At 40.6% G+C, this 14,629-nt stretch overlaps 1 protein-coding gene across 1 annotated transcript; it reads left to right on the top strand.

Annotated features, from left to right (window-relative positions):
* Positions 1-11,626: 11,626 nt before the first annotated feature.
* Positions 11,627-13,441, top strand: LOC148855635 (small ribosomal subunit protein mL103 (rPPR7)-like). Its single transcript, XM_088940868.1, has one exon. The coding sequence runs from the start codon at positions 11,839-11,841 to the stop codon at positions 13,027-13,029; it is 1,191 nt and encodes a 396-aa protein (XP_088796994.1). The 5' UTR covers positions 11,627-11,838; the 3' UTR covers positions 13,030-13,441.
* Positions 13,442-14,629: the final 1,188 nt, after the last annotated feature.

Below are 14,629 nucleotides of genomic sequence, written 5' to 3'. Positions count from 1 at the left end.
GTTTGATCAAGATGAATGTAAAAAGGAACTTGCTAGGATGATTATTGTAGATGAATTACTTTTTTAAGCACGTGGAATGAGAGGGGTTTTGTGGCTTCTGTGGTAAGATGCAACTAAGATTTGTAATTCCTTCACATCACATGGTAGCTAGAGATTGTTATAGTTTTTATGTGGAGGAGAAGAAAATGTTAAAACAATTTTTTAAAAAACTATCATCAAGGGTTTGCTTCACTACGAACACATGGACATCATCTCAAAACCTTAGTTACATGTGTCTCACTGCTCACTTCATTGATGATGAGTGGAAATTGCACAAAAAAATTTAAAATTTTTGTCCAATTTCTAGTCGTTCATGAGAGATAATTGGCAAGGCCATTGAGAGGTGTTTACTTGATTGGGGCATTGAAATAGTGTTCACTATAATGGGGGATAGTACAAGTTCAAATGATATAGGGATTCAATATCTGAAGAAAAGACTTAATAATTGGAAGGGAAGTGTCTTAAAAAGTGAGTTCTTACACATGAGATGTGATGCATATATTTTGAGTTTAATTGTTAAAGAAGGGTTGTCAGAGGTAGATGATTCTATTTTCAGGATTCGTTCTACAATGAAATATGTAATATTCACCAACAAAGTTGCAAAGATTTAAGGAGAAAGAAAAGATAGTGAAAAGGGGTCTTGTTTGTTTAGATGTTGAAACTGGGTGGAACTCTACTTACTTGGTGCTGGAATCTGCTTTGAAATTTCAAAAGGCTTTTAATTTGTTGGAGAGTGTAGGTGATCTTACTCATGTTAAAACAAGGGTTTGCCTACTAATGGAGATTGAGAATATGCCCGTGATTTGCTACATTTTCTTAAAATTTTCTATGAAACTACATTGAAATTGTTTGTCTCACTTTATGTAACTGTAAATGAATAAATGAAAGAAATCTATGGTATTGGAATTGTTCTTTCTCGGAGGTGTAATAGTTAACAGTATCTTTGGTTCCGTCCTTGATCACAGAGGATGGCTGCATGAAGAGTCAACCTTACGCCAATCACAAAAGAGCGTGACAACATTCCTGAGGATACTAAGCTAGGGGTGGAAAATCAGTTTGAAACTGAGGCAACCAATCAAGGCAACATTGAGATACTCTCGAACAAGGTGTACAAGTTTGAGGCCCGCTTTGAGGCTCGGTTTGAAAAACTTGAACAAGCACAAGAAGGAACAAGGAACACCCTCCATATCCTCCTCCAGCAAATAGCCCCAGCCGAACAATCTGCCCACACTTCGGCCGCTGTTCCCACGAGCGTCCCCGCCGGCCATCATGTTTCCAACCTCAACCCCGCTGCACCGGAGTGACCCAGGGCTGTTCGCTGAAGGAGGATCTGAAGGGCATTACTTGTTTCTTCTTGTGCTCGTTCAAGTTTTTCGAAGCAGGCCTTGAACTTGTAGACCTTGTTCAGGAGTATCTCAATGTCGACTTGATTAGTTTCCTCCATTTCGAATTAATTTGCCACCCTAGGTTAGTATCCTCAAGGATGTTATCACACTCCTCAACGATTGATATGGTTGATTCTTCATGCGGCGATCCTCTATGATCAAGTATTGGGTAAATGTCAATAATATCAACACCATGTTATTCATTGCAGTTATTCTTGACCCCCAATGTAAATTGGAGTATGTGGATTGGGTTATTAGTGAGTCATATAATGTTGATATTGCTAAAGTGCTAAAAGAGAAGGTGAAATAAGCTTTGACTTCTATGTATGAGTTTTATAGTTCAACATAGTCATCTCCTAATATTCACTTAAGTAATCAATCTCAGGATCCAAATGATATAGAAGTTGAGAATGTGGAGGATGTTGCTGATTTCATGAATTCATTATTTAACAAGCAAAAAGTGGGCCAAGGAAGTGTACAGAACAAAACAAAATTGGATAAATATTTAGGGGTGGAATATGAAGATCCAAGAAAGTAAATCATTTAACATATTGGCTTGGTGGAAAACTAATTCCTCTAAATATCGAATGATTTCATTGATGGCTCGGGATTTATTTTCTATGCCTGTGCCTACAGTTGCATCTGAGTCAACTTTAAGCACCAGAGGTAATGTGCTGGATTCATTTTGTAGTTCTCTAACTTCGAGAATGGTAGAAGTTATCATTTGTGGACAAGATTGGTTGCAAATGTCATGTGGTTATCTACCTGGAGCCTTTGACGTCCTCCTTCACTCTTTGCAGAACTGGCTTAATAATCCTCAGCCACTCCGGACCTCGGACTACTCAACAACCCCCCGACTTGGGAGTGAATTGATAGTGTTGCCCTCAGCCCATTTCACCCGGCAACAACTAGCGTCGTTTGTGGGAATGTCGATAAGACTTCATTCAATTAAATTTCCTTAAATTTAAAAGAATCAACTCTTAAGCTTCAACTGATATGGCAAGAAACACTAGGGACACTCAGAACCTGGTCACAATGGACCAACTTCAAGTGGTCCTTGATAGGCTCGATGACTTTGGCAAGAGGTTGGACGAGGTGGGGCGCCCGACAAGAGATCACCCTTAGGGTGGCCGCCCTGTTGGAAGCTTGGGGAACAATGGCGAGCGCGCGTTTCGGGACTCCTTAGCCATCGGCCCAGTCGGATCCAACAGAGCCAACCCCTTAGAGTCCGATAGCAGTTGACGCGCCAGTCAGCCGCCAAGGACCTCACGGCCCCCTAGCCGAAGAGGAGAAGAATCAACACAATCCCATGATCACCGCTGAGATCAAGAGCATCATCACCACCGTTGACGAGAGAATTCCCAGGGCGAAGGCGAGCGATCAAGCCCATAGCTCCCCATTCGAGGGTTGAGGGCCGATGCCACGCCTCTCCCTCTCGCATCTCAGATCTCCGAAACCTCCTAAATGACAGGTGGACCAGAAGAAATGGACACATGCCTGTGTTAGAGTACTTGGGGAACCAAAACCCGTTCTGTGCTCAAAAAGGCCAGGATGAAAACCGGGCCCCATCGACTAGAAGATCGTCAACTTGCAGGCGCAGCTCGACGCAATCAAGGATGAACTTCGACAAGTTAGGGAGAGTCGAGGTGATGCCTCGATAAGCTAGAATCTCTCGTTTTGCAGAATAGACGCCTTCATTGATGCCATCACCTCAGAGTCTCTTCCACCTCACTTTAGAGCTCCCGCACTAGAGACGTACGATGACACCATGGACCCAAATGATCATCTAGAAAGCTTTTGGGCGCTCATGCTACTTTATGGATATTATGACGCCCTGATGTGCCAGGCTTTCCAGGCAACATTAAAGAGGGCAGCCCGCTGGTGGTTCTCTGACCTCCCACCTTACTCCATCAGCTCGTGGGAGTAGTTCGCCAACCTTTTCCTCACTTGCTTCATTAATAGCCAACGATGCCAGAAGAGCGTCGTCTTGCTCATCGCCGTCCGGAAAAGGCATGGAGAGTATGCGGTCCTACATTGACCATTTCAAGAAAGAAGAGCTCAAAGTCCGAGACCTTGACCCCATGGTCTCCATGCATGCAACAATCTATGGCCTCCTACTCAGGTTGGCCCTCAAGAGCTTCGTCGCCAAGACATTGCCCAAAACCAAGTTAGAATTTTTGTAAGAAGTTTAGAAGTACATCGCTGCTGAGGATGCCTCGGTCGGTGAGGGACAAGGAGAGGGTGACCATGATCATGGGGACCTTGATAAGAAGAGGAAGAATGGAGACGACCGTGGCAATGACAACAAGGATACTGACAAGAAGCTGCCGACCCCATCCTACAATGAATACACACCCCTCAACTCCACCCGAGCACATATCCTCATACAGGTAGGGAAGGAGGAGTATGTTAAGTGGCTTGGGAATATGAAGAGGAACCCCAAGAGAGGTAAGCCAAGCAAATACTGCAAGTACCATCGCAGTGTCGGCCACGACACCGAGAGCTGTTACGATCTCCAAGACGAGATCGAGTCCCTCATCCGTTGTAGATATCTGAAAGAATATGTTGAAAGTGATATACCACCTTGCCTTCGTAGCAGCCCTAGCGGGCAGGAGTGGCAAGCGTCATCACCAAGGGTTCGGCCTCGGACATAGATTAGGCTGTGACCCAAAAGAAATGATAAGCACTTGGCTCTCCAACATTATGCTCACTTGTGCCTCGCATCAGGAACCCCAATGACCTCACGACGTATGATCGACTATGTAGACAAGTCTAGTGAAATTTTTGTAACGAAGCAAGCAAGTTTCTCTCACCCCGGCTCAAGTCCTTAGTGTATATGTTCTCGTCTCAACTGAGTGGTCAGACGTAGCATACAACCTTCACCAAGGTTACACACTCGGGCTGGATGTCGGTCCAAGGCACATGACCCTTAGAGGTCTTACACCTCGTTGCCAGGTCCTCCTTGGCCGAACCATCAACCGCGGCCCACAACCTCTATCTAGGTTAAGCGCCTGGACTGGACTTCGGCCCAAGGCATACGACTCGTAGAAGGTCACATGCTTGTTCACATTTTTTAGCATAGCATTTAAGGGACCTCGGTCGCAATTAATGCAACGACGCTTGATATTGGCCTCGGCCTCGGAAGACCCTCTTGGCGAGCGAGTTATTTTCCAGGCTGAAGAGCCGGCATTAGCCCTCTACTTAACACAAGCCATAACAGAACAAACATGCTAAAGAAAATGACACCACCTCGCTAAGACAAGGGCACCCCACAATGTTGGGAGAGCTAAGGCGTTCGTCTCCATTTCCTTCTCACTAAGGAAAGGGGCCTCGTGTCCTTGGCGGCAAAGCTCGGCCTCGTCCTAACTCACTTAAGTTCTTGAGTGAGTGGCTTAGTGGGCGACAGATTTTTGCAACTTGCAACCTCTCGAAAGGGGGCATCAGCCCCTATGCACATAAAAGGAAAAAAGGAATGCAAGCACAAAAAGCAAAAGATACGCAAAAATTATACTTCATGTCGGCCTTCGGATCTTGGTGTTCCCTTCGGCTAGCACAGGTCACTCCCCGATAGGGTAACCCTCTAGCTGATGTAGTTCCTTAGCTTAGAGCATCATCACCTCAGACGCCTGTAGCCTTTTGTCCATTGCCTTCGGCACGCCCTTCAGACTGCTTACCAGCTCCTTCCTAGCCGTGGTCTCGGCCTCAAGAGACTTCCTCAGCTCCCGTTCCTTGCATATGATCGAAACGATCGACCCTCAACTACTCTCTACTTTGGCCAACACACTAGAAGAAAGGTAAGAACAAAAAAGAACTCTAAGTAATAGAGCAAGTACTCACCTCGGCCATCCTTATGAACAATATGGTCGAGGTACCCTACTAGCCGAGGTGCCCTCCTGGCTAGCACCTCACCACCTCGGTGCCCGTTTCCCGAACTGGCCTTTGCCCAGTGTCTTCTTCAGCGACTTAGGGCCGAGGTGCCCTCTCGCCCGGTGCCTCCCCTCCTTGGAGCCAATTTCCCGGACTGGTCCTTGCTTGGCACCCTCCTCAGCAGCCTATTCTTCTCAAAGTTGAACCCTCCTACCGAAGCGAGTGGAGCCAAGGCTAGCTCACACCAAAGTAGGGGTGATCATTTCAGCCCGACACGGCCGGAAATTCTGGGCTTGGGCCTGGGTTTTGTGTTCAAGCCCAGGCCAGGATTGGGCCCACATCAAGCCTGTAAATTTGAGGGCCGGGCTTGGGCTTAATACTTCAAGCCCGGTTTGGGCCCGACCCCGCCTGCATATATTTGAACTTACACATTTTGTGTATAATTTATACATATGTATACATGTTATTTTACATTATATTATATATTTTATATATAAATATTATAACATGACATGTATAATTTATATTATATGTAATATTTTGTATTATATAATGTATAAAATAAGTTTATATACATGTTATGTCATTTAATATATAGATATATAATGTTTTATACATGAGTGACATTGGCCTGGAATCAGGCCCGACCTGGCCTAGTCTTGTATAGACCTAGCTAGGGCTTATGTTTCAGACCCGGAACCTAGGCCGAGTTGGGCCCGTGCCTAAGCTATAGCCTTTATCATAAGTGCAAAGCCTGGCCTGGGCCCGGTCCATGATCACCCCTACACCAAAGTTTCCTCCTTCACTGGGAGTTTGGCCCGAATCCTCCCCAAATCCAGCCTAAACGACCAGCCCTAGACATAGGACACAAAGAAATACTTTATCCATCTCACGCACGGACAGTACCCAACATCGAAACTCATCTCGTGCACGGCCACAACATGACCAACCGACATGCGTACCTTGCACGATGGTAATTGGCCAAGGTCGATGCATGACCAATGCGCTGACTTGTCAGCCCATCCGTGAAGCACGCAACCGGGGGCACATGCGCCTTGTACTCGCACAAAATATGGAACCGAACTCTATAAAGCTGAACCTAACACCTCCATGCTTTTTGGCCCTCCACAGTTCTCTCAAGAAATGGAGTCAACAAGGTAGCCGCCACAAAAACAGCAGAAGCCCCCTGAAGTTGAGGATGATGTCCACACGCTCACGAACCGAGCTACCTCCAGTGAAGCCCAAGCGAGAGCTTACGTCTCCACGCTCTAGAAATGGGCTATCCCCTACACCTCCAAAGCTGAAACCAAGATCCTCGTCAAGAAAGGCCACTCGGTGCCTCCCAACAAGGATGACACTCTCTTCGGCCGAAGCCGAGGTCCTCAACTAAGACCTCCACCATGGCCTTGAGAGTGGGGGCAAATGATGTAGGTGCATATGACCTAGACCTATGGCATGCACACACGTGGCAGATGGTGGCATGCAGGACAGACTCAATGAGGGTGCATGCAGAGTAGAGGTCGGCGCGCAACCCAGAACCAACGGCACTACCGCACGCAGCGATCCTAGATGACAACGCTGCTTAGCGTCGGGCCACATCCTTGTCGTCCGCACTTGCCTACCTCCAGGCAACCTCAAGTATAAATAGGGGACAACCTTCTCAACTAAATAATAATCCATTATTATTAATCAACTAAATAATTATTAAAAAAATTAGGAAATTAATCTATCAAAAAAATTTTCATAATTATTTAAATAAAAATCCATTATTATTTCAATAAATAATTATTAAATAATTTAGAAAAATCATTAAGTCTATCCACACTGATCTAGACCACTTTGTTGACTTTGATCATACCTGGTTTTACATTAATTAACAACAAATGATTTACTTTTAATTAAAAATAATGTAATTTACCATAATTACATTAATTTACTATAATTACTTTTACTTTGATTAATAGTAACTAATTTAGGCTTCAAAAGTAAATAATTTGCATTTGTTTATTGTTATTGTAAATGATTAATTTACTATAAAATACTACTAATCAATAGCAGTTTCAATAATTTTTTGAAAATTATCATAAAATATTTTAATTTATTGTTATTTAATTTGCTGTTAGTTAATTAATTATAGAAAATTATTAGAATTGTAGGGGTGACAGTTTTCCCTGTGAAACTGGGGCCCTACCTTGCCATGCCCCAAACAGGGCAAGTTTTTTCAAATCTTATACCTGGATGGGATGGGGACAAGGAAAATATTTTTGTCCCAAATTAGGGATGTGGTTTGCATATAATTCCCCAAAGCCAATGATAAATTAATAAATATCCATAGATTTAATATTGATTTTTAAAATATCTCTAAGTTTCCATCATATTCTTATAATCCTAGGTTCTCATAATTTCATTTATAAAATATTCTCAAATTGTCACCCCAAACCCACCCCACTACCTGAATTGGAGCGGGATGGAGTAGTGTCTTAACTTATGGAGGTGAGGGACAAGGAGGGTGCCCCATCCCGTGACAATCATCAAACACCATGTGCCCACCATCCTAGTACGGAGTTTTTTTTTTTTTTTTTTTGTCTTGAGGCATCTTTAATATAAAGTTCTAGGAAATAAACTAGATTTAGCTGATTCAATTAGTTGTCTTTCAATTTCACTTGCGATCATGTCTGATGCCATTTTAGTGTGTCCAAAGTTGTTCCCTCATAACTACAGGTTTGCAACAATTCATCAATATCAAACTAGTTAATTTCTTTATTTGGTCATATTGTCAACTAATGATTATATCTATGTACTAGTAATTTTGGAGTAGATCATATATGCAAGAGATTCAATAGTGCTTACTATGTTCCTACTATTCTATTTGTATTTGATTGAGCTTGGTCTATACCCATATGATGCATTCAAACTCTCTATCCTTCTCTAACTCTATCAGATTGTTATATAAGCTAAAAGTAATCAACTCAATTACTTTCACTTGTAACCATTCAGAGATATGGATAACAACACCAACGATGTTAATGAGCTGAGACTTCTCAGGATTGAAGTGGGAGAACTCAACCATCAAATCTAGGTGGCACTATACAAGGAGAAATCCTTTAAAAGCCTACAAAAGGCAATTACCTTTTGGAGAAGCCATAAAAGGGCAATTGATGAGTGGATGGAGAATGAAGCATTGGAGGAATAGGATTTTGTGGATCAAAGCTTTAAAAATCGAACCAGAAACGGATCCACTTTTCTATCTGGTTTCTTGGGTTATCAGTTCAACTCTTTGGCCCGAGTAGGTCAAAATGGTTTATTTAATTTATATATATAGATTTAACATCTTAACCATTAGATGAGAATATTAGGTTAACATGGATCATATATATTAGGAAGGATAGAGTGAGAAAAGCTTCCTTTGTTGGGACTACTGGCATTACTCAAGAGGGGCTGAATTGGTTAGATCTTTATTCAATTTTGAACTCTATGATTGTAGATCAATCAAGCTTAAAACACTTCCCCTCAAAGTGAAGCTAAGCCTTATTGAAATGAATATCAAGATGCAGCGAAAGGTTAGGCTTAATCAGTTTGGTTTAGGAGTTAATCAAGATGTTACTCTTTGATTAATGTAATTGCTAAACAAAAGAAATTGTAGCTACAAAAAAAAAGAAAAAAAGAAAAAGAAAAGATAGCAGTAGCTATATGGATTAGCAATCAACAAATAAGAACAATAATAATAATGACTGCTAACAAGGAGATAACACTAGCTATATGGATTTGAAACTAGCTATCTGGTTAGTGGTTTTACAATTAAAGAAATGAATATAAGCATGGAATATAAATAATTGTAGAAAAAAAGCAAATAAAAATAAATAAGCTTAAATGTAGTTACACATGGTGGTGTGTGCCTAAGCAGTTGGAGAGAGAGAGAGAGAGAGAGGGGAGTAATCACTAATTAGTAGCAGAGAGGACCTTCTACAATATGACCAACTATCCAAGTAAAATCAACTTGAGATTCAAGTAGTGATTAGGTGCTATCATAATTTCAAGGACAAATTAACTGCTAAAATGTAAATATAGTTGAACAGTAAATAAGAAATAATAATTAAGTAAAGCAATTATAATAATAAATTTAAAGTGATTAAGTAAAGACAGTGTAGTTAGTAGGGTTAGTGATATTAGAGCTCAATAATTGCATTAAATGGTCTTGTATCTTGTAGATCCAGAGATAAATAAGACAAAATAAATATCTACAAGTTCTCAATAACTAGAGTTATTGTAATTATGAGAATGTCAGCAAAGATAAGCAAATTGCAAAACTTAGAAAGAAAAAGAAACAAATACATCGATTGGAAAGAGTACAAATATAAATATATACAATACAAAGTACAAGGTTTTACACTGCATATTTGTATTTAATACTCATTCCAATTGAGCATAGTGGGATGTAGCATAACAACATTGTAGTAGTTGAAGGCCACTCTCTCGACTTACCATATACTTAGGGGTGATCATGGGAAAGTCTATACCCATGAATTTTATGTGTAAAAAATATTGAATGCATGCAATATTTTATATTATCATATATATATATATATGTATATAAAAACTATTTTATATATTTGTAGCATGAAATATCATATATAAATATGTATTATAAGTGTCAATTTATATATTTATTTATAAAATATAAAACATAACATCAAATAACACATTTATATGTATAAATAATATAAATATAAATATATATGGGTCGGGCTAAACACAAAATCCAAACCCAAGCCCAAGCCCGGAATTTCTGGGCTGGGTTAGGTCGAAGATGATCACCCATGCATAAACCACATCGAAAAGAAGCAACATCCACCTTGGCGCAGAAGCTTAAATATCAATGACATTCAAACACTAGTGGAGAGCAACGACAAGACTATTCAAGGGGCTCAGATGTGCTCACAACAAAAAAACTTTTTCCAACATGCTCCAATATGATCTATGTTTGCACATCCTAGACACATGGTGGGTGCTAATATTATAGTGGGTCCCAGTCTTAAACATGTATTTATCAATTCGTAGGCATGAGTGATAATAGGCAAAGGGATTCCCTGAAAGCTAAAACTCTGCTCACAATTTGTAAGCATGTATGAATTCAATTGCATGTGGGAAAATCTCCTCGTGAATTTATGTAGGGATATTACCTAAAATTCACCATGACTTTTTAAGACTTATAGGGAACCCCTTGTCGGTGCGTTTTATTGTCCAAAACCTACCTTTTGTTAGATTTTCGTTAGATGTTTGCTAGTGACCATTTAAGTATTTTATATGACTAAACTATCCTTAAAATGGCTAGTCAATCTTATTAAATAATACTTCAAGCCTCGGTCGAGCTTGAAGTATTCGGTACTGGCCCAACTCTAAAATTTGAGAGCCTAGTATGGGCCCAAACCCCAATCAGGGGTAATTTTGTCATAAAAATATTTAATAAGTTTTATTGGCCATTTAGGGGCAATTGGTCATGTAAAATACTTAAATGCTTACATGAACAAATTATATTAATGGGACCACTAAGGATGATCTAATGGATCAGTGAATCTGAAACAATAAAATTTAATGATGGGGGGGGGGGGGGGGCTTTATGAAGGAGTTGGGATCTCCAACAAGATCTGACACTGCACATCTCACCATGAGATTGGGACCCACCATAAAATGGGACTCATCATGTATAAGATATGTGGTGTCAGATCATGTTGGTAGGGTATTGGAACTTATTTTGTTAGTGGGTGATGTGGAGTCTAGATAGGGGTGTCAATTGGATGGGATTTGATCCAATCTGATCCAGTCCAACATGAGTCCATTATAAATGGATCGGATCCAATTCAATCCAATGAATATTTTGGATCATTTTGGACCAGTCCAATTCAATGTTTGGGCCTTGGTTTCAACCCAAACCCGGTCCATTGACACTTATATTATTATATTATATCAATGGACCAGATATTGGCTTAATTTATTATAGATGGACCTGGTCCAATCTAATCTAATAAATATTTTGGACCGAATTAATCCAATCTAATATATCTCATGGCTCTATTTAATCCGATCCATTGACACCCTTGAGTCTAGACTATTTTTGGAGGTTTTGAAAAGTAACCATGAATTTTAAGAGAAATGTTAAACAGTCATGGTGAATTTAGGGAAGATGTTCACATGCATGGTTTTCGCTTGATAGCAGAGTCCGGCAAAGGAACACGGGGCCTAGCGCCCTAGCGGGCTATTCATGGACTGGGCTATTGGGCTAGCCCATTAACAGATCTCCTACTCCTATGACTCGTAAATCGTAAACATTTCGAAACGGCGCTCAACGAAAGTCAGCCTACGCAGCCGTGAGTCTGCGACCGTGGTCTGTGGGAGCACAAATATGAAATCTGAAATATCAGCCAAAATGGGGAAGTGAGGGGCGAAACCCTAAACAGTACTGAACCCCCTACCCGCTCAACTGCAAAACCCTAATAAATAACAAAAACCATAGCCGAGATAGAACGAAACCGTAGAACGCCAAAAAAAAATGTCTTATTTGTCCTCCATACGCCATGTCCGTCGCTTCTCTACCTCCTCTGCAATATCCATTTCTGCGGCAAAAGCAAGACTCCGATCAGAGCACGACCCAGACAAAGCCCTCTCTATATACTCCTCTGTCTCCGACCGCTACAGCTCTCCGGTCTCCTCTCGGTACGCTCAAGACCTCACCGTCAAGCGCCTTGCCAAATCTCGTCGTTTTTCCGACATTGAAAAACTAATCGAATCTCACAAGAAAGACCCTAAAATCACCCAAGAACCCTTCCTTTCCACCTTAATTAGATCCTATGGTCGAGCGGGTATGTTTGATCATGCACTCCAAACGTTCAATCAGATGGACGCACTTGGCACCCCGAGGTCAGCGATCTCCTTCAATGCTCTCCTGTCAGCCTGTAACCAGTCCAAGAAATTCGATCAGGTACCCAAACTTTTTGCTGAAATTTCACAAAAGTACGGTATTTCTCCAGACAAAATTTCTTATGGTATCTTGATCAAATCGTTATGCGAGTCCGACTTACCTGAGTCGACTTTTAAGATTCTTAAAGAAATGAAAGAGAAAGATGTTGAAGTTACTGCAGTTACTTATACAACAATCTTAGATGCTCTTTATAAAAAGGGGAAGACAGAAGAAGCCGAGAAAACCTGGGATGAAATGGTTGCGAAGGGTTGTTCTCCAGATACCACGGCTTATAATGTACGGATAATGCATGCTCACCATGGGAAACCAGAGGCTGTACTGGCATTGATTGGTGAGATGAGTTCAGCTGGACTGAAGCCTGACACTATTAGTTACAATTACCTGCTTACTTGTTACTGTAAGAATGACATGCTTGAAGATGCTAAGAAAGTTTATGAGGGTCTGGAGGGAAATGGGTGTCTTCCAAATGCTGCAACTTTTAGGACTTATATATATTATCTATGTAGGAATGGGGATTTTGGTAGGGGTTTCGAGGTTTACGAAGATAGTGTAAGGAGGGACAAGATTCCGGATTTTGGGACAATGAAACCTTTGGTCGAAGGGCTGGTGAAGAATTCCAAACCGAAAGAGGCAAAAAGATTAATCAAGACGGTGAAGAAGAAGTTTCCTCCTAATTTTTTAAATGCATGGAAGAAGCTTGAGATGGATCTTGGTTTGGGAGGCAACGAGGAGTCTGCTACTGAAAAGGCTTCTAGTACTTAAGTGTTATCCTTCTCTGTCAGTTCTTTATGTGATGGCTTATCTGCAAGTGACTCAGATGATTGAAATGACTGCAAGGCACTCAAAGTCCCTATAAGTGTGCAGTTCTTCTTGATGTAGCCAATAAGACCTAAAATGTTTTGGCAAAACTATAACTTCACTTGTTGCTAAAGATTGAAATCTAAGCGGCATAAACTTCGCTTGACCGAGGTAATTATCTAGATACTTCCCATTTTAGCTCTTCGTTTTTGGCATTGGAAATGCTTTCTCTAGTTTTAATATTCACTAACATGAAGAATTCAAACTTCACATATTGCTTTGTCAGAGTAATTTCTTTTGGTCATAGACTCTTGATTCCTTCTTGAGGATGTTTTCTGAAGTAAAGTGAAGGTGGATTGCTATATTATTGATTTTATTAGCAGTTTTTTGTTTCTTTCTAATTACATGGATCTAATGAATAATATTATCCTTCTTTTACACATCAGAGCTCATTTCCAAATTCCAACAACTCCTAAGAACAATATTTACCCAAAGGAATACCAATAAAAAACCCAAATGAAGGGTTTTGGTGCTCAAAAGCAAGTGTTAATTTCTCATGGCAGATCAGCTTCAGTTTGGTCAGATAATAAAAAGATGACCCTGTTTTTAAGACCATATGCGATGTCCTTTATGACCTGGTAGGCTCATCTCATTGTGGTTCCTTCCTTTTGTACAAGAACTATCTACTTGGGCATGCTTCTCAATGAGTTCTGGAATGCAGAACTGGTAGTCTCTTCTCAATCAATTCCTTTTGTACAAGGTTAATTTAAATACAATACTTTGATGGCTAAGATTAACTTGTTACTCTTAATCTATGTTTGGTTTGATAGAAAATAAGAGAGAAACAGAAAGTTGGGGAAAAGTTCTTAAAAAAATTTATGAAATTCCTTAAGAACTTTCCCTCAACTTTCTGTTTCTCTCTTATTTTATAAACTTGGGGGCATTAAGGACAGAGAATACTTGAATCATATTAGATTACCACCTTGATGGATTGCATCTTTAATTTCATCTGCTTTAATGGCAAAGTATTTTTTTGATAAGTAACAGGAATTTCATTAATATTAAAATATACAAATTTACAATCTGAATTACAATCTTTTTTTGGAGAGGCCCTGACCTCTTCCCATTTTTATGGTTAAAACTTTTCCCAGAACATGTAGCCCCGTGTTTAGGCAAAGTGTCAGCCATATGGCTATGGACCCACTACACTATAACTGTCATTCTGCTTGTCATCCATCTAGTCCTTTTGATTTCGTTCCTGCATCCTTAGAGCTTCTTCATAATTCATCGGCCTTCCGATTACCATCTTTGAATCCCCTTTCTATTATCAATTTCTGTATGTTCAATTCTTTTTCTCTTTGCACCTTCATGGACCCGCTACACTACATCCATTGCTGGTTATCAACATGGACCTTCTCATCTGCACCAACTGTGTAGAAGTCCAAGCAAGGTTTTTAAAACCGAATTGGACAACGAACCGTTCAGAGGTCCGGTTCCTGGGTCGAATGGCGTGGCTATTTGAACTGAACGGATGGTCCGTTCTGACAAAAAAAAATGGTTCGAA

Source organism: Nelumbo lutea, chromosome 4, assembly GCF_056320005.1.
Source record: "Nelumbo lutea isolate HS-2025 chromosome 4, American lotus-T2T, whole genome shotgun sequence".
In the NCBI taxonomy this organism is placed as follows: domain Eukaryota; kingdom Viridiplantae; phylum Streptophyta; class Magnoliopsida; order Proteales; family Nelumbonaceae; genus Nelumbo; species Nelumbo lutea.
This window is presented reverse-complemented; position numbering and strand designations above follow the sequence as displayed.

Excerpts from the sequence above, each read along its gene's own strand:
- LOC148855635 (XM_088940868.1), top strand. The coding sequence starts at position 11,839 with ATGTCTTATTTGTCCTCCATACGCCATGTCCGTCGCTTCTCTACCTCC.